The following is a 20707-nucleotide window of genomic DNA, read 5'->3' on the forward strand; positions in this document are numbered from 1 at the left end:
CCCCCTTCCCCCTTTTTGGAGGGCAAAGTAATGAAACACAAGGTATTTTCATTTAAAAAATAAAGAAACTAAGGTACTTTCATCATCAGATATGATGCAATTTCCTGTATTTGAAACAAGCCAATCTGCTTTAGAGAGGATTCGCTGAATGGAAATTTTGATAAGCTCCATTCCATGTATCCCAAGATCAGACGTGGCATCACTATGGCAACGGAAAGGCCTGGAGGCAAGGAGAACGCTAGGAGTCTACTCCTTCAAACACATACACAAATAAATAGAGATCAATAAAAAGCGTGAGGAAATCAGGGGAAGTTGATTTTATTTAAAAATTCAATATATATATCACAACAACTAACTTTATACATTGAGTGGAATTTACGTCCACTCTACCTGTGTAACGGAGGAGAGGGGAGAAGAGAGAAGGCACAAAAGTGAGCTGGCCCAAGCAGAGTTATAATCCCCGCCCCTCCTCCTTGTTCCATACCTTGGCCAATCCTGGCATAACGTAACATGCTTGTTGGAGTCGTTCCATACAGGGAGCCGCTGGCAAACAAAAATGGTCGCTCCTCACCAACTTCAAATGCTATTTACACGGTTCTCTTAACTTCATCAGTTTTTGTGTGCCATTCCCATCCAAAGGACCTGCTTGCTTTTCCTCCAACCCATCTGACCTATCTCCTCAGAGGAATCCTCCACACGTGGAGCCTGTCACGGGGGCTGCAGAGTGCGTACTCTCAATCCCAAAGATGGCTTCCCTCGCTGTAATTTGCTGGCTGCCCCTTTTTCTTTCCGAGGCCTGGGGAGATTTTCAAGGCCGCTGCCTCTTGAAAAGGTTAGCCGGCTGCACTGGCTCTTTTTAACACTGATTAGGCGCTTGGTCACGAGAGTCCTGTTTGTTCTTCATTTGACAACATGTCCCTTTAAGCTGAGCTACCCACGGCAGATGCTGATAATGCAGAGTTCTAAAAGTCCAGCTGCTAATATGAAATGGTTCCCTTACAGTTTTATTTTTATTTTTTAAAAACATAAGGCACAAAGGCCGAGTATTGTTAGTAAATACAGGCACGGAACTAAATGGCCATTGAGATGGGTCTGGTTGCGGCGCTATACTAGGCCGGCGGCTTTGTCTTGCACGTTGTATTCCTTGTTCTTCGTCACCCTCCAGCCGATGACGGTTAAGAGAAGGATGCCAATGATTTTGTAACCCACTTGGAGGCCTAGGTATCTGTGCCAAAGAGAAAAGAGAAGCAGGACTTGAATGGAACAGACCTTGAGATGAAAGCAACCTTCTGTTTTAGAAAGGCACCCAGAAACAGACTGAGTCCTCAGGGACGCATGTGGAATGGTAATCGGGCCTTAGTAGTTAAGTACCCAGACTGCTAAGTTGGATTCTAGAAAACTTCAGACAAATTCACACATGCATGCAGTTGCATGAAAAGGAAGTTTCTGGCACTGGGTGTGTTCTCCTTTGTGGAGGGCAGGAGCGAGGTGGGGAGTTGCACACCTTTGCCCTTTAAGCACCAACAGCAGAGAATAGCTGACTGGGGCTGTCTAATGAAGCGCATTCAATCTTTGCTTTCTCTATGCTGAAGTCAAGTTCCCCATTTTGTGTGGGGGGGTGCCTTTTTAAAAATTACTTTTGCTTGGGCAGGTTTGCAGATGCCAGAGCCCTGCGGGAGCATGGCACCCATGATGAAAGCAGGAAGTCTGGGGATTGTGGAGAGAAATCCCTTCTCCTCCAGTTTAAATCTTGGAGCCAGACTTCCTAGCCTCAGAATAAAATAAAATTAAAGGGGGGGGGGAAGGTCACAACAGGAAGAGCTTCATTATTATTATTATAAATATTATTATTTTCAGCAAAGGCAGCTCTCCGATGCCACTGGATGTCAGTGGCGCGTATGTGCAAATCCTATTTTGTTGTTGGCAAACACCCATCTATCCAAGAGAAAGGCCTTTGCAACATTCCTCTGGGTGAAGGGGTCCTCTCTTAGGCACTGATATGGAGATTTCTCTTCTAAGGAAAGGGAATGACTGCAGGGTTCCTAGGGCGTAGGCTCAGGGGGAATTCCTGGTGCGCTAGTCTGGTCCGTAGACCTGAGTCATGTATGTCTTTCCAAAAGGATTTAATTTTTTTAAAGAAAAAACCAAGAACCACGTAGAGGATGCCAAGCTGTGTTCACGTATCGATGGCCTCAGGAGCTCAGATAATTGGGTCTCCCATGAAAACCATGCATTCCGTAATTCTCAGGTTCAGCAGGGAGTTTTTCTTTCTAAATCACAGCCTCAAGGCAGCATGATGCAGCTGCACACGCAGGTTAAGAGAGCAAGAATCGGAGCGCAGGGTGGAGAGGACGTGAAGATTCAGGCAGCAACCAAGCAAGCCTGACAAACAGCTGTCAGCAGGGATAACTGCAGCCATGGGCTCCAACATAAACAAAGCCACATTACAAGCAGGGAGCTGCCTTGCTGACCCTTCAGCCCTATTGATTCCTAAGGGTTAAAATAGACAGTGCTTCAGCTCGAGATCTATGCCCTAAGTGCAGGTGGCTTTCTGAACATGAGCTGTCAAGCATGGCAGGGGGTGGTGGAAGGATTTGGAAGAGGAGTCTAGCTTTGAGGGTGGAGGACTTGAACACCCTCGTGCCAGCAATTTGCATTAGGAAAAAAACTCCTAGCCAAAGCATATCTGTCTGCACTGGCAATTTGTGTAGGGTTGGGGACTGAACTTAATGGGCATAGATGCGGAGCTAACGTAACATGTAACTTGGCCCCAGTTTTGCATCTGCTCTGCTGGGAGTTGATTTTCCGCACATCAGGTTTTTTACACCTCCCGGGAGATAAACTATACAGGTGGGTTACCTGCTGCGGAGGAAGTTATTGTCGTAGTACGTGCAAGATCCGCTCTTGTTGCACTGTTTCCTCCACCAGATGCACGAGGAGTCGATGAGGAAGCCAAAGAGGGCAGGAGCTGGCAGCCAGGCTTCAAAAGAAAGAAAAAGGGTCCAATTGCAGGCAAAGCATCTCCCCACTGCATCTCTCACAGTTAGTAATTTTTATTATTATTATTATTATTATTATTATTATTATTATTATTATTTCTATACCACCCTTCATCTGAGGACCACCGTAGCGCGCGCGCACACACACACACACAGAGAGAGTTTATTATTTTTAAACACATTTTTATCAATTCTAAATAATAACAAACATCATATAAACTTAAACATTGAAAAGAAAATTTTAAATGCAACTGTAACCTTTTCCATACTTTTTATACAATCAATACAACATCGAAATGTGGGATTTCCAACTCCCTTTTCTTCCCTACCCTCTCCATGGTTCCATTATTTTCATGATTAATTCATGCATGTACAAATTAAATTTTCCATCTATTCGTATCTAATTCTATCTTTCGTTAAAATATTGCAAATGTTATTTAGAATCCTGCTGATGTATCAGCTTGTATACAATGCTTTGATATATATGCAGTAAATATTTCCCATTCATTCCCCCCCCCCCCAGTTTAAAAGGTCATAGATTGCCCCATTGAACACAGCAGGATTTACTTCTGACTGTACATATTTATTAGTCTTGCAGGTCCTGGCAGACACTCACCTAGCAATCTCATCAACAGGAACTGGACTCCAATGGCAAATGACTTTTCATCAGGATTCACCACCCTGAGTAGGATAAAGACACAGTATGTGAGATACTTTTGGCTCAAAAGTTAGTTGGTATTGCTCTGGGAGAAAGTTAAGAAGCCTGATGATGTTTTGTGGGTTCATGACACAATGCAGCAAGATTCAAAGCGGCCAGATCTTTCATACAGCAAAGCTGAAAATGTCCTGTCCACTTGCCATAAATTAGATCCTTGTCGTGTGGTGGCAGGTAAAACATTCTGAGGCCAGCTGAAGGCTAACCTTCCTTATTAAAACATATTCAAACAGCAATGTGGGACTGCAGATTTTATTCCACTTTAGTGATGTTACGGGCAATTGACTATTTTGTGCTTCCGGGACATTTATTCCTTAAAAAAAAATTTTTTTTATACATCACCCTATACCTGGAGGTCTCTGGGTGGTTCACAAACAAGACCACAACATATAATATCTTCTTTTTTTGTGTCTGTGAGTCACCATTTTATGATGAGAAAGTTGGGGAATATATGAGAACAAATAAATATAAAAGCCTGTGGATCCCCTAAATTACAGGCAAGTCTTGCAGAGGTTATCTTCTTGTGTAGTGAAATGTGCTCTGGTCCTATGTTAGAAATGGACGACTCTGTTAATTTCAGTTTTTAATTTTTCCAGTCTTGAATTTAATTCATCCAGTTTCCATGTGTCTGTGATATTATTTTTTTAATCACATGAAAATTCACCTACATTTCTCCTGATATTTGCATTTGCACACAATTTTGCCTAGCACAAGCATTTATTTATTTTTTGCAGCAAAAGAATGGACATTTGTGCATTATTTTCACAGTTACCTGCATTTTCATATGCATTCTTTAGGTGGCAAACTGCACTGCAAAATTCAAAGGTGTGGATTCTGAAGGAGAGCTGTCTTTTGGTTTGCATATTGATTCATTCACGATATGTGAATTGGAAGAGTTAATGTGAATTTCTCTCCGCATCCTCTGCCCTAATGTGCCTACTTACCTTAGCACCATCATGTAGAGAGGGTTGTGACACAGGCAGGCAACCAATGCAGCAAAGGAGATGAGGAAAATAACAGGCAGCAGCAAAGAAGCACAACGGATTGGGCAGGAACCAGTCTTTGCTGAGGACTGGCCATTGCTGGTTTTGATACAGGAGCAGTTTGTGTAGATCTGGTTGGAATAGCAGAGGAGAAAGTCAACTTCATTTCTGGGAATCCATTTTGTTCAGGGAGGGACCACAAGGTCCGGTGCTGGAGCAGAGGGTATTTGCAAGCAGAAGGCCACAGGTTTCAATTCCTGATGTCTCCAATTAAAAGGCTTGGGTAGCAGACAATGTGAAAACCATCTGCCTGGAAAACTGCTGTCAATCAGAGCAGCAATTTGGTCGTCAGGGGAGCGTGGGAATACACTTGTGGAAGGAAGGCAGTACTGCACTAATGTGACTGAGAATTCATACAGTGCTTTTAAAAATCAAATGTGCGATTTGAAAACTTGTGATCCAATCCCTTGAGAGCTTATGGCAGTTCTCAATACTTTGAATATGGGCACACAGGTAAATGAACAGATGAAAAAAAGTACACGTGCTAACATTTGATCCAAATTGGTTCAGCCTAGGTCGCAAGAACAGCAACAACCACAAACATCACGTAGAAAAGGTTGTGACACAGGCAGGTAAGCAATGCAGCAAATGAGACAAGGAACATAAGAGGCTTCCAATAGATGCTCATATTTTGGCTGTGTATGAGACATGCCAGTGATATACTGGTGATATTATTAAGAGGGCCCTTTAGGGTGATCTTAAGTATTGGGGTGGTACATCAGGCTTCCTCTCGAAGATGTAGGGCATGAGCCACTATAAGTCAAAACCTGGATTGTGTTTGGAAGACCATGTAATACCACAGCATCTTACTAGTGGAGCAATCAAATGAACCAGTGGTCCATTTACCCATTCTGTTATCAACTTTGAATGGCAGAAGCGCTTCAAATTCTCAGACACAGCTTTTCCCAAGATGCTGCTGTATTGGGGATGTCTGGAATTGAACCTGAGGAGCATGTGTTCTCCAACAGAGCTATGGATTCCCTGCTAAGTCACTATTTTCAACAGGTAGGCCAACTGGAGCCAATACTGAGTATAACTCAATGGCTCAGGAGCCCAAAGCTCTAGCATATGTTGAGCACTACAGTGGTACCTTGGTTTGCAACCGCTTTGGATTACAACCATTTTGGATTACAACCACATCAAACCTGGAAGTGTGTGTCCCTATTTTTTTTTTTTTTTTTGGATTACAACCCATTTTTGGGGGGATTACAACCAATTTCGGGGGGAGGCCCCACTGGCGAAAGCACGCCTTGGGTTACATACAACCTGTTTTGGTTTACAACTGGACCTTTGGAACGGATTATGGTTGTAAACCAAGGTAGTACTGTATTTAGATTTGAGGCCATTAAGATGAGTGGACATTCAGTACTCCAGATCCTCTTACCAGCCCCTGGAGTTTTCCATCGGTACTATTACATACCTTAACACGGGATGTGGAAGAATTACTGAATAAACCAGTACAACCAGCGTGGCAGGGAGAAAGGTACTCCACGCCATCATCTCCACAGACTGGGTGGAAGAGATAGTCTGAGCAGGAGCACATCCTGTTGCATTGAGCCTGTCCTGGGGAACTTGATGTCCTGCCAGAAAAAGAGAGGCAAAATAAAATGAAATTAAAGAAGATGGGTGAAAGATACTTTTTTAATGCATTGGGTGATTAACCTTTGTTTTCCAGTCTGTTATTGTTGAGTTCTTGCCACTTGGAAGTCTGGCCTCCTGCCTAGGACTTACCCACCCAAGATACGTCTAAGGTTTTTCAGTGAACTCGGTCGTAATTATTACTCACACGCACATGCAGACAAAACACTCACGTACCTGGGTGGGAAAACATTTGATGCCTGGAGGAATCAACCTGAGCTGAGTCTTACCAGTAAAAAGAAGGGGGGGGAACCCCACCATTGAACACCCAAAGCAGAACAAAGACGAAAAAAGCCAGTCAAAAGAAAACGAGAATGAAAACTGGAAACATTCTAGGTGCAAAGTACGATCCAAGGTCAGTATCACATGGGATGTGTGCAATATTGAGAGCTGCCATTTAGACAAACCTTGTCCACTTTGACCCCCATCAGCTCTCTGAGACCTCAATTAGAGAAATTCCATAGCCTTGGAAGCCCTGAGAGTCTTTTATATGGAAGGTGACCTGGAGTCAGTCTCTTTTAATGTGCCAATAACATTTTCTACCACTCAGCTTCCCCGCTCTCTGAAATACCATGGGGAATAGAAAGAACAGCAAGGAGGAAGAAATGATTCAGTGGCAATTGTTGGGGTTTATCAAAGGAAAGTGTGAAGGGGGAAATCTGAGCACCCATAATTTTAGAGTGGATGACTCAAAGTCAGGGATGGTGAATCTGTGTCCCTCCAGATGTTCCTGGACTCCAACTCCCATTGTCCCTAATCACTGGTCATGCTAGTTGGGGCTGATGGGAGTTGTGGTCCAACCATCTTTGGAGGGCCGCAGGTCCCCCACCCCTGCACTAAATTCTAATTCCCCACCCCCACCCCACGGTGCTTAATGGAAAGCAGAACGTGTTACCTGTCTGGATAAATTTCTGCTATCTTCTCTGTAGAGCAACCCATGAAGAACAGAGGGAGGCAGCAAAGTGTGGAGACGAGGAGCACACTGATGGCAAACCGTGGGATAGCTTTGAGGGAGAAAGCAAAACGCTTCATGACAAGGCCTCCAAACAGCATTCCTAGGGCAGCTGCAGGAAGGTTCACAGATCCTGCAAAAAAAGGGGAGGTGGAGAGGAAGCAACGGGAGACAGTGGTTCGTAACTGAAAGCAACTTAATTTTTTTAGCCAAAGCATGAAGTCAATCTTAAAGCTGGAATAGAACTGTACTCTATTTTGCATGGCGAGGCCAACACAGAGTCACTCTTACTGAGTCCTGGCCACTACCCTAGGGGCTGCTCTACATGCAATGGGATTCCTCCAAGGGAAGCACCCTCCTTGTGAGGGTCTGCATGAATCTTGCATGTAACACCTAGTTGCAATGACTTCGTGTTTGTAATTCAGAAAAAGTGTACTTGTTCTGGGTAACTCATCATCATCAAACCTTTTAGTGGCATCACATACAAACATCCATAGTAAACAGGGGCGCCGACTTATAAAAAATATTGGGGGGGTCCATACCGGGGTCCTGGGGGAGGGAGAACACGAGAAGCAGCGCGAACCTCTGAGAGAACGCGAGACCCCGCGCAGCTGCTGCTCCTGCCTGAGCTTTGGCGGCGGCGGCTGCTGCTGCTGCTGTTCGGTCAGCGGCTCCTTTGTTTTGCTTGCTGCCGCCCAGGCCCTGGGAGCCACAGAGCCAGCGCCGCCTGCGGAGGAATATCCAGCCCATTCAGAGACGCTGCTGCTTCTCTCTCTCTCTCTCTCTCTCTCTCTCTCTCTCTCTCGTTGTTCCGTTCGGATTCCCCCTCCCACCCGGCGGCTCCTCTGGCGCGTCCTGGCAGCAGCGGCGGCGGCGGCGGCAGCAGCTCCTCCTGCAAAACACTTTTCCCTCTCCCTCGGTGTGTTTGTATTTGCGTGTGCGTGCGCGCGGCGAGTGAGTGCACTTCCTGCCTCTCTCTCCCCGCCGTGCCATCTCCTCGGGACTCTCCAGTCCTTTTGATGTCGCTGCGGCCGCAGCGCTGGCCCGCCAGACTTTACACGAAGGTTTGCGCACTAATAATTTTCTTAAATTATGGGGGGGGCAGAGCCCCCCAAACAAATTTTTGAGGGGGCTCGGGCCCCCTCAGGCCCCATGGGGTCGGCGCCTATGATAGTAAATCAATACAGAATTACCACCTCCCCAATGTTGCAGAACATTTGTCAAATGAAAAGAGGCAAAACAGTCTAACATGACATATCTAGGTCTCCAGGGAGATCAGACACCTGCAATGTGTTTCTACGACAAAAAAACCAAATAAAGATATTTAGCCATAAACTTGGTGAGCTCCTGATCATTCCCCAGTAATAGAAAATGTATGACCTCCAACTCTGGTTTCCATTTGGGGATGCAGAGTTGATCTAGAAACTGCTGGCGGAGATCAGCATATAGTTTACATTTAAGAACCATATGAGTAAGAGTTTCCAGCAGGTGGTCTTCACATGGGCAAATTCTTTCTCCTTCCACCATTCCCAAGAACCTTCCCCAAAGGAGGTTTGATGGATTTGAATTAAACCTGGCCAGTAAAAATGCCCTTCTTTCTTGCGGGATATGCAGAAATCCAAGATAATTGTGATTAGTTTCATATGCCCAAGAAAGTTGAAAGTAAAGAGGGGAACATGTTTTCTCTGCTGCTACTGTTAGTTCCTGGTGTTCAATGTCCCACAACCTAGTTTTTATTATAGCCTTGGCAGATGGTGGGGGCACCGATCGCAAAAGTTCTGGGTAAATAAGGTCAGCCTCCACTCTAAGGAGATGGAGGACACCTCCTGCTTCCAGCACAGCTTTGTCCCATGTTACAGGCAAGATAGAAGGAGTATTTCCTTCTAGTTTCAGAATGCTTTTGTTGCGTTTTTGAATTATGTAACTGTTTGCCCATACTGCAGGGCCCTCAGCTTGTTTAGAAGGGTCCTAGTTTATCCTGCCTATCTCAAAGGGTCTATCCAAGCAGAGTTTGGCTTCATCACTTAACTGAGGAAGCTGTAAGTGTGTAGTATACAGATACAGAGAGAGAGAGAGAGAAGAAAAGGGAAGCACAGTGAGCTGATTCACAACCAGGATAGATGGAAATGCTTGACCGTCGCCCACACAAACACTGTCCAACTGCAGAAGGCCCCACAGCAACTTCCTTAATTAAATTATTTTTGACTCCATGACTCCAACACCCACAAACATTTAGAGCTCTGCCAAACCAAAGTCTGCCCTGACTCCTGAGTAATGTTCATTGCCTGGTGTGGTTAAAGGGCACCCATTCTTTCCATGAGTGGCCCAAGGACTAGAGAGGTAGCCAATGATTGCCTAGATGCCTTTGACTGCCTTACCCTGTCCTCCTCCAATCAGATTGGACTGCCAGCTGGTATGATACCAAGAAGGACTGGCCCCAAAGCCTTGAGGAACGTAACCTGGCTATAACTTTATTCTGAGAAGGTTTGGGCTGTAATAACTAAAAATCATGATTAGTTGAGAGGCATTGCCATTCCCTCACCAATGAGGAAGTTTGCATAAGAAGAGGTGGTGCCAAACTGTTTCTCTAGGAACTTGTTGAGGAAGGTGGAGAGGCCAGCAATGACTGAGGAGAAGCTGCACTGAGCCAAAACCAGGAACATGAAGAGTGGATTGAGGAGCAGCCTCAGGAAGCCTTGGGGAAACTCTGAAGGCAAAAACAGGGGAACATGTCAGTCATACAGAGGGCCTCACCAGTTGCATGAGCAACAGAGAGCATGCTTTAAAACAACAGCACTCTTACGATCTCATTTATTTAACACCTTTTTATCATGCTCTTCATTCCATTTAAAATGGTCGTGCTGGTTCAAAATTGGTTAGATGCAGCACAAAACACAACAATAAGCCTATAAGGGGAAAATAAAGAGATTCTTAAAACATACACATTTTAAAAATACATGGGTGTACAAAAGAGTTTCTGCCTACCACCAAAAGCACTGTGGTGTCGGGTGCCAGGTGAGTCTCTATAGCAGGGATAGAGAACCTGTGGCCTTCCAAATGTTGTTGGACCACACTAGCTGGGGCTGATGGGAGTTGTGGTCCACCAGCCACAGGCTCCCCATCCCTGCTTTGCAGGGAACAGCATTCAATAGACAGGATGTCAGTACCTAGGAGGCCCTTTCCTTTGTTGTCACATATCTTACCCTATCATAAATGTTAGTTACACCAAAAAGTCCCGTGGAATTCTATTCCCATTGGGCCAGACTATTAAGGCATGTCAAACCTGGCTTCTGTTTCTAAAGTCAGTGATGCCTTGGCTGTACTGATTTAGGTTCTTAACTGGCCTTCTGCTTAAGGGAAAGGTTACATATCAAAAACAGACTGCGGTGGGTTTACATTAACAAGATCTTTTGTAAAAAGAGAGTGCTATCAATGGCTACAAATCATTATGTCTATGGGCTGCATGCCTCTGAAATGCCAGTTGCTGGAAAACAACCTCATGTCCTGTTTAGGGGCTTCTCAGAGGCAGCTGGCTGGCCACTGCCAAACGGGAGGCTGGACTATATAGGGCCTGGGTTTGCTCCAGAAAGGTTCTTTGATTCTTCCTTCTTGTAATATGCAGCATGGTCATATGTAGCTAAACTGATGAGCTTTGCACAAAAGCAGCAGAGGCTGCAGCCAAGAAGCCTTTCAGGAGAACATCAAAATAACAAAATCATACACAGCTGCTAGCTAAGATAAGGAGACAGGTGTGGGTGCTAAGGAATCTTGCATTTCTAAACAGTTCCTTTTTTGCAGTGTAGCCTGAAAGCTGAAAGTTGGTAAGAAAAGCCTTTACTTTTGGTAAATTCTACCAGTGATCCTTCCTCTGCCTTGGCCTTCTCAATCTTCTTCAGGACGTCCACCTCATATTCCGCCTGCTGGGACAGAAGCAAAGAGAAGGGGTTTTTTGTGTGAACAGGAGGGTGATGGTTCGTTTTGTCCTCTGGAAACAAGGCCCTGAACATGCAGAGCAAGCATGAAACAGGATGCAGATCCTGGGAGCAGGCCCAGCAAAAGCAAAAGAGAAATTATTGTGGGGTGTGTGCATGTTCTTCTCCGAGCATAACAGCGACAGCAAAAAAGACTGAGGCAAGAAACAAACAAACAAACAAACAAAAAAAAGGCTGGCTCATCTGGAAAAAAACTGACCTTGCCCACAATACAAATGACATTCCACCTGCTTCCATACAGCTTTCTTTGATTTGGCTATTGGCAAGGCTGGAACCTTTACCCCCATTTTGAACACTGACTTGATGAATACGAAGTGAAGCTATGGCAGAACTTTTGCCTCTTGGTTTACAAAGTGATTGGAACACTTTAGGGCTCTTGAGCTACTTTTTGTACCATCACCCTCTGCTTGGGGTGCCTGCTATGTCCACCTTCAGAGAGGGACACTGAAAAAGCTCATCTGGTAGAGAGCATGAGACTCTTAATCTCAAGGTCAGGGGTTTGAGCCCCAGATTAACTGCTCTCCTGCTGCCATGAAGGGTAATAACAGAAAGGGGAAAGCACACACACACTATAAAAGCCTTCATATGAGATTAAGATGAGGATGTGTATTTCTCCCCTCTTACTGTATTTCAAAGTAAGGAAAGGAGTCAGAGCTATACTGAATATGCAAGACAAAGACTAACACTGGGATGCTTGATAGTATTTCCAACATCTTTGTTAATGGCTTTAAATATATATATGTATATATATACAAGGGGAGTATTTACATGCTGCCTTCCTTGCTATGGAATGGCACCCTTAAACAGAGTTTTTCCATTTCAACTTGTTGCTCATTCTTTAGACACAAGGCAGGCTAGAATAAGGTAATAAATAAGGCATATCCCCTGTGTTGGCAAGGCAGGCATTTAAGGTGTTATGCTTCTATCAACAGCAAGAGGCTCTGCCCAGTGGAATAATCCTACCCAGTGTGCAGATCCTACACTGGAAGTCATGCAGGCCAAACCCAGGACAGGCTTTTCTTCATAGTGATTATTGTAGCACCTAAAGAGCCCAAATTAATAAATCAGAAAACTGATGTACAGCAATAGGGGACGAGACAAGAGTTCTTGCTCAAGCAAGCTGCTACCTAAGAGGCAGGCAAATAGGAAAATGGTTTAAAATAGAAAAATACAGGCCCAATCCAGGACAGGCCTGCCTTCTTCATCTTCCCAGTGGGCCAAAGAGACTTCCCCTCTACAACAACAGAGGTTCCTCAGAGGAATGTTTCCCTTGCAAGGGTTCACCAATCACTTTGGAAAAGCCCTGCTGCCTCTTGGCTGTGCCCTCAACAGCTGTAGTTGGAAAGGGTTGCCCTTCTCTTCACCATCAGCAGAGACACTTACCCTCCCTTTGAGCATATACCGGGGGAAGAAGAAATAGGGAATGGACGTGAGCACCAAGCAGCCCGAGGCAATGAGGAGTCCCAGCCACCAGGCTCCAATCCAGCGCTGGTCTCCTGGGACCAACTGCACATCCTCTGAAAAGAGATGGAGAAATTAAAAAAGAGCTTTGTGAGTCCACTTCCTGGTACAGTGGTACGTTGGGTTAAGAACTTAATTCGTTCTGGAGGTCCGTTCTTAACCTGAAACTGTTCTTAACCTGAGGTACCAATTTAGCTAATGGGGCCTCCCACCGCTGCATGATTTCTGTTCTCATCCTGAAGCAAAGTTCTTAACCCAAGGTACTATTTCTGGGTTAGCGGAGTCTGTAACCCGAAGCGTCTGTAACCCGAGGTACCACTGTATTTAGGTGGTCTGCACTGCACTGTGTTCCCATGGAGTATGAAAGATAGCTCATTGACCCTTGCAGGAAGGGGAACCTGTGGCCCTCCAGATGCTGATGGACCCCAACTTCCAGCAGCCCCAGCCAGCATGGCCAATGGTCAGGGATGATGAGAGTTGTAGTCCAACAACATCCAAAGGGCCACAGGTTCTCCTCCCCTGACCTAGTGCCTCAATTAATAAAATAAAAATAAAAATAAAACAATAACAATAAAATAAAATAAAAAATAAAAAATAAATATAATAATATAATAATATAATAATATAATAATAATTTATACCCTGTCCATCTGGCCGGGCTTCCGCAGCCACTCCGGGAGGCTTCCAACAAAATATTAAAATACAGTAATGAATCAAACATTAAAAGCTTCCCTAAACAGGGCTGCCTTCAGATGTCTTCTAAAAGTCTGGTAGGTAATTAATATCATTCATGTTCTTTTAGATATCACTAATCCCCAAATATCTCCAGGACTGGGGGATCCATCTTCCCATGTGACCAATCACCTTCAAGGGCACATCCAATATTGCTCAGGATTCCTACAAAAAGCGGCAATGCAGCCTCACCAGAGCTGGGCTCCCTTGTTGTTGCTGTATTGAGTCTCTCAATACAGTACTGGAGCTTTTTATTTTTGGCTAGAGACATTTTTTTGTAGCTACTTAGATCTCAGTGCCTGACGCAACACTGATAATTCTGCCATTTCACTAAACTAGGATAAATGAGAGGTTTACCACCTAAGGAAGCTCTGCTCTAAAAACCAGTAGCTGTAAGTTCAGGAGTAGGGAACCCGTGGCCTTCCAGACGTTGCAGAACTACAACTCCTTTCATCCTTCCCCACATTTGCTGGGGCTGGTGGGAATTGTGGTTCAGCAACATCTGGGGGGGCCACACCTGCTACAGTTCGTGAAAACATGTCTCTTTAGCGAAGGCAGGGTATATTCTCCCTGATGATACAGTGGTACCTCAGGTTAAGTACTTAATTCGTTCCGGAGGTCCGTTCTTAACCTGAAACTGTTCTTAACCTGAAGCACCACTTTAGCTAATGGGGCCTTCTGCTGCCGCCGCGCCGCCTGGAGCACAATTTCTGTTCTCATCCTGAAGCAAAGTTCTTAACCAGAAGCACTATTTCTGGGTTGGCGGAGTCTGTAACCTGAAGCATATGTAACCTGAAGCATATGTAACCTGAAGTACCACTGTACTTCATTGGGAAAGTTGCTGCCACTTCAGATCACAATCCCTCTGAAGTTTGAGAAAGCACAAGCATTTGGTGAGGAACGCACAGTGGAAACCAAAGAGCATCCGTACTGCAGAAGGTGTTTCTTGGGAGGGAAGGCTTTAAGCAGGTGACAGCCAAGATATGGGGTTAGAGGAAGGAGCTGGCACATGCAATTCATTTGTGCGATTACAAAGTTAATTAGAGAAACCAACCCTCTTTCCTTTTAGACGCCTAATGCCTGCTGAAACTGTTTCCCCAGCAGTCTGTGCAGACAGGGGAGCTGGAAATGTTAGCTGCCCTCTTCCTGGAAACACTATCCTGTCCCATTGTTCCTAGGCTGGGCAGCGTTCTGCTGGCAGAGAGTCAGGCACTAGCACAGCCACTGACCCCCGTGGAGCAGCCATCTGAATGAGCCTGGCTTTTGGAGTCTACGCTCTCCAGGGACTCTGGAGAAGAGACGCCGAGTCATTTCACTCTGAGAGCGGACATCCTCCAGGCAGGAGGCCTTGCTCAAAGGAGCCCACGCTTCACTGGGGTTGGCATGGAAAGTGTCTCTCCACATTGTTAACGAGTGGGAAGGAATAAACAGCCATCTCCAGCCTTTTGCTCCTCAGCCCAGGCTTCCTGCCCTTCAGGATTAAAGCATGTGCAGGCAAAAAAAACGAGCCCACGCCCGGCAAAAACAATGGGTCAGCTTCCCTGGACGTGACCGGCCCACTCAAGACTGGGCGACATCATCAAGCGGTGGCCACAAAGGGGTAATTAAAGCTGCCTGTCTACATGCAAAAGAAACCCGCTGTCATTTCCGTCCTCTCTTCTCACTTATTTTCTTTATCTTCCACAAGGTATCATTCTGTTATCTCCAATTGCTTGGAAGCAATGCAGGATAATTCTTTAGCACAGAGACACGGATATAGGAAGAAAGCCTCTGTGACACGGTGGGTGGGTGCTGGAGAGAACAGGTAGAAATAGTGATCAACCCTAAGGCAGCAATCTTCTGAGTCCAGTGCTCTTTCAGACGTACAAAGCAAATTTGTGATGCAACAGCCCTAGACTGTCATCACCCTGCCCCACCCCCACCCCAATGACAGGCAATATATGTGAAGCAAGAAATAGCGCCATGGTGTAGATCGGGGGGGGGGGGGCATCAAAGATGGAGAGAATGGCCTGCCTGAAGCTATCTAGCCAGATTACCTGCATTCCAGATTACCTGCATACTCTGCCACAGAACAACAATAGTGCATGAAGCTCATTGCATGCAAGGAGATAAACCCATCCAGTTTCTATAGACAGTTCCACCTTCATGCATTATGGCATCACATATTCAGGATACTTCCCTGCCAACATGGTTATGTGATCTGTGCAAAGTGGATCTGAATCACTGCTGTGCATTGCACAGGTACTATCACCAACAAATGTCCCTGATTCAACAGCAGACACCGAATGTGATGTCTCCCTCGGGTGAGGAGCAAAGGAAGCTATTCTAGTGGATCTCCACACTGCAAATGATCGGCCATCAGATCTGGACATCCCTGCCCCATGACTGGGGTCCTCATACCAGCTGCCTGAGTTCCTGGCTGGCACTCACAGTCACACACACACAATTTTCCCCAGAGTCACAGGTGTACAGGAGATAGCAAGCCAGACAGGAACATCAGGGCCACTATATGGACAGCAGTATGTGAAGCTGCTCAGGAGGAAGGGGCAGCACATGGAAATACGCTGCTCAGATCAGCTCTACTGCTGAAGCAACAGCTCCCACCACAGCTCTAAGCGTTGGCTTTCCTGACCAGGTAAAGTGACAGCATTGCACACTGCATGCTCAGGTCACTTAATGGGGCAACGACTTTGGCAATTGAACCACTACTTTGTGGTGCTGGTTCTAACATTCTTCCAATAATACCTGAAAACCTTTTGCTGCTTTAGGACTTTTAATCTGCAGATAAGAATATGTGGTGATGTTGGTCTTTGGGTACGTAGGGGATATCAGAAAAATCTCTAACTGTATGTAGTCAGGTCATGTCTTTGCCTGTCACCTAGCAACACACCAAGAATCTGCCCTCAAACAAAACCGGGAACCAGTAGCGTGCTTTGTGTGGCCATGACTCAATTTCCATAATCAAGTGGCTCAGACGATGGACCTGTGAATGTGTACGAGTCCAATACCCCCCTCAGCAAGAACAGATACTCACTCAGGTCAACCCTCCCATAGTCCACAAATATCCGCAGTGCTGCAGAACCAAGCAAGTAACCGAAAGCCGGGCCAAACACTGCAATGGCAAATAGGATTGCTGAAAGAGAGAGAGAAGAGGATAAGCAAGTGTGCATGAGTGACATTGCATCCATGTTTCTGATGATGTTTTATTTCTTCCTAAAGCATGTTTTAAGCCACACAGTGTTTGTAGTAAATGAACAAGAAGATGAATGGTGTTGAAAACCAACCAGACAGTTAATACTATTTCTGCATTCCACACATCTTATTGAATGAAAAGCAGCTACTACTGTTCAGACAGGATCCTAGCAACGCTTGTGAAATAAAGACTATGGTAGCACATCCTTTTCAACAGCTTTCCCAACCTGCTTTGGCCCCAGCCAGCTGATGGGAGTTGTAGTTCAAAACATCTGGAAGGCAGCAGGTTGGGGGAGGCTGCATTGAAAATCATGTGGTGAAGAAACACAGAGACAAGCAAAGAAATGTTCTGAAATTTGCATAAAAACAGAAAGTATGCACTTAACCAATTTTTAAAAAATAATTTGCACAATGTTACTTTACTTTTGTGCAGAAATGCACAGAGACTAATTGTTTGATCCCATGTTAAGAACTCTAATTAATAACAATGATAACAATAATAAATTTTGTATTTATACGCCGCCCATCTGGCTGCGTTGCCCCAGCCACTCTGGGGCATATATACCTTTTTCAAACAGTGCAATCCTATATATAGCTACAGAAATGACCCCCTCCCTTGAGTTCAATGAGACTTACTCCCAGGCAAGTGTATTTAGCAGTCCTCCCTAACTTGGTGCTCTTCAGATGTTGCTGGACTACAGCTCCCATCAGCCTTGACCATTGGCTGTGGCTGATGGGAGTTGCAGTGCAAAACATTTGGATGGCGCTAGGTTGGGGAAGGCTGGTGCACAGGATTGCCATCAAAAACCTTGAGGGCAACCCACCAGAGAGATGAGTCACCCAAAGGGAATGTTCTGGAGCTATACTTTAGTGAGAAAGTACCGACAATGGGAAGGTTCAAAGCTTCCTGTTCCAACCACCAAAGTTTTAAAAGCATTTAGCAGAAGATACCAATGTTTTTATTATAGTTTCCTCCCAGTGTTCATTTGCAAAAATGAAAGCTTAGATTTTTCATTATTTTGCAGATGCTGCCATATTCTGCTGGTATGTGTTTTCTCTGGAAGTTGTATTCAAGCATGGTTGTTGTTGTTTTTTCCAAGATTCTGAGCACTATAGCCCAATAAAGACCAGAGGACAATATCTGTGGAAAGTTAGGCTACTTAGAATCATAGAACTGTAGTTGGAAGGGATCCAAATGGTCATTTAGTCCAACCTGCTTCATGCAAGAATCACAGCTAAAGAACCCATGACAGATGGCCATCCAATCTATGTTTAAAAACCTCCAATGAAGGAAGTCTCACGGAAGTCAATTACAGCCTAATCAGAATTGCTGCTAAAGTCCAAAAGGACAGTTCAAATACAATATTGATGTGCTGTGATAGCAGACCTTGTAGGGAAGGGTTGCCCTTGGATATAGGTCAACAAAACAGTGCAGTACTGATTATGTACCTTGGAGCAACAATGAGCTATTTTTTACTTTATTAACACAAAGCTCCATTAAAGCCAATTGAAGTCACCTGCCAGACAGCTAAAAATGTTATGCACTTGGGGTTGAGGAAAAACTGCCTCCAGAAAGGCTATCATTCTTTGAGGCGTGGGTAGTGAAGGAATATTTGACTCTGTCATTTCCAGAACTAATAAAGCTTTATCACCCCCTGTCTCCTGACTACAGGAGACAGGAGCTGCTGTTGTAGGAGGCACCGCAAATTAGTGGGATGGAGGATGCCTCTCGTAAGAATGCCCAAAGTTCAATCCTTGCAATATCCAGTTCAGAGATGACCAGGGGAGCTGGGCTAGATGGACCAATAGCCTGACACAATATACAGTAACTTCTTATGCTCACAGGACTGTTATTTATCAGCTGGTCATTCTGGAAGGAAAGGGCCACAGATAATCTGGGTGTTCCAGCTCTCAAACAATTTCCAGGAAGCACATTCATGTTACCAGTTGTCTGATAACATCAGGGACAGGGAGCCTGGAAGACAACTTCCAACATCCATGGTCATTAGCTATGCTAGCTGGGGCTGACAGGGCCTGGAGTCCAACAACATCTGGAGAGCCACAAATTCCCCATCTCTGGATTACACGCCAATTCACAAGGCAAATTTGTCCAAACAACAGCTAGCCCAGTGGCCCAAATTGTCGAGTGCTGATAGTGGTGATTTATTGCCTACCAATATGACTGAGGTCCATGGTTTCATTTCAACCATCTTTTATGGCTTGCTAATCATCACGCTTATTATGTCCCCCCCCCTTCTGCACCAGAAAGGAACATTATCTGCTAATTAGATTCTCTTTTCATATCTACAAAGACAGATGGGAAACTCGTTATCAGAAAACGCCCCTGGTATCTACAGTACTTGGTGCCTGCAAACCTCTATGACCCTTTCCCCTTTCCTGTAATAAGTACTCTTGCAATACCTTTGGACGGCCAACACCAACAAAGCCAATAAAAAAATAAAAATAAAATCATTTGCATTCTGGAACTGAGGGAAGCACTTTTTCCTTCACCTTGCATTTCAGACTTCTTCTTGGCCTAGTTTTACATAATAGCAGGAGGTGACTAGAAACATTTGAAATCCTGGTAGAGCCAGGTCTTGGGCTTCTCTCCACACCGGAGGATTAGATAAATTCAGGGAGGAGACAGCTATCAGTGGCTAGTTGGAGACAGCAATACTTCCGAATACCAGTTGCTGGAAACCACAAGAAGGGAGAGTGCTCTTCTCCTCAGGCCCATCTTCTGGGTTTCCCACAGGCATCTGGTTGGCCACTGTGAGAACAGGATAGTGGACGAGATGGGCCATTGGGCTGATCCTGCAAGCTATTATTTTGTTCTTATGGAGATATTCAGAATTCTATTGTGGGATGGGAGAGTTTCCTTTCAAAAAGCAACCATGAACACATTTTTACCTCAAAGAGTAGAATTCCGCTGCAAAATCTGAATGTTTTTTGGATTATTATTATTCATAATAATTGCATTGAGTGGATATTTAAACCCTGGTCTCCCAGGTCCTCTAACCACTCTACCACACTGGCTTCTCTGAGTTGCAGGCCCATCCTCTGCGGCAGTGGCAACAGGATACGGCATCAAACGTTAGAGTTGCAAGCACCAGTGGAGGGCTTTGTCCCCCTGCCTCTGGTGCTGGAAGCTGGCCCCACTCTTGGCAGAGGAGCAGGAACAGCCCAAACTGACTGCGCCAGCCTAGGACCTCTTCAGGACTGGGAAGCTGCTAGCGTCTTGGACAGCCCCCAACACTTGTTAGAGGGGCCTCTGACTCTGGGGGTGGGAGGGAAACGATAATGCTAGAAAGAAGCTGGAGGAACAAAGTGGAACAGAAACTAAAAAGGGGTAGAAAGCTGTGTTTGTCCCCCTGCAAATACACATAACATCCTACCATTTAAATCAGTGGTTTAAGATCTATGATAGGAAGGTGGTTGGGTGGTGGTGGTGGGAATTTCTCACTCCACGCCAAAAAAAAAAAAAAGTTACCAATTGAATCCAGCTCTGCCCTCTTTTGAAACTCACCAAAACATATCTGTCAACTTTTCCCTTTTCTTGCGAGGAATCCTATTCGGAATAAGGGAATTTCCCTTTAAAAAAAAGGGAAATGTTGACAGCTATGCACCAAAACCGCCTCACAGCACTGGCAGTATGACTCTGTGATCTCCTGCTACAGTTTCTGCCTATGCAGGTGAAGCTCCAGATTTCGAGGGAGTCTGAGCAGGTAGCACTCTTGACCCCCAGTGTTGACCGGCCTACCCCACTCCACTGCAGAGGTATCTACAGCCACGTGCCCCCCATAGTGTTGCTGCTGCAGCCACCAGCCTTGCCTTCCCCCTCGTGTGGGGTGACCGGGCGCTGCTGCTGGCTAAGCCCAACCAGGAGTGTGACAGAGAGGTCCTATTCTGTGGCAGTGCTGTAATGGGCTTGGAGCAAAAGCAGCCACTCTGCTCCCAAGCCCATTATAGTGCTGCTGCTGCAG

At 45.3% G+C, this 20707-nt stretch overlaps 1 protein-coding gene across 2 annotated transcripts in view; it reads right to left on the bottom strand.

Annotated features, from left to right (window-relative positions):
* Positions 1-302: 302 nt before the first annotated feature.
* The window catches only part of SLCO2A1 (solute carrier organic anion transporter family member 2A1), a 59803-nt gene continuing 39398 nt past the window's right edge, over positions 303-20707 (bottom strand). Inside the window, exons 5-14 of one of the 2 annotated variants that reach the window (XM_082221806.1) lie at positions 16567-16665; positions 12723-12856; positions 11186-11267; positions 9890-10054; positions 7291-7480; positions 6178-6337; positions 4659-4828; positions 3616-3680; positions 2860-2980; positions 303-1225 (exon numbers count right to left, since the gene is read on the bottom strand). In XM_082221806.1, the coding sequence (XP_082077932.1) occupies positions 1105-1225; positions 2860-2980; positions 3616-3680; positions 4659-4828; positions 6178-6337; positions 7291-7480; positions 9890-10054; positions 11186-11267; positions 12723-12856; positions 16567-16665 (1307 nt within the window). In that variant the 3' untranslated portion in view covers positions 303-1104. The remainder of the gene's footprint in view (positions 1226-2859; positions 2981-3615; positions 3681-4658; positions 4829-6177; positions 6338-7290; positions 7481-9889; positions 10055-11185; positions 11268-12722; positions 12857-16566; positions 16666-20707) is intronic. The other variant, XM_082221807.1, reaches the window with a different exon arrangement.

This window comes from Podarcis vaucheri, assembly GCF_965113315.1.
Source record: "Podarcis vaucheri genome assembly, chromosome: 5".
Classification (NCBI taxonomy): domain Eukaryota; kingdom Metazoa; phylum Chordata; class Lepidosauria; order Squamata; family Lacertidae; genus Podarcis; species Podarcis vaucheri.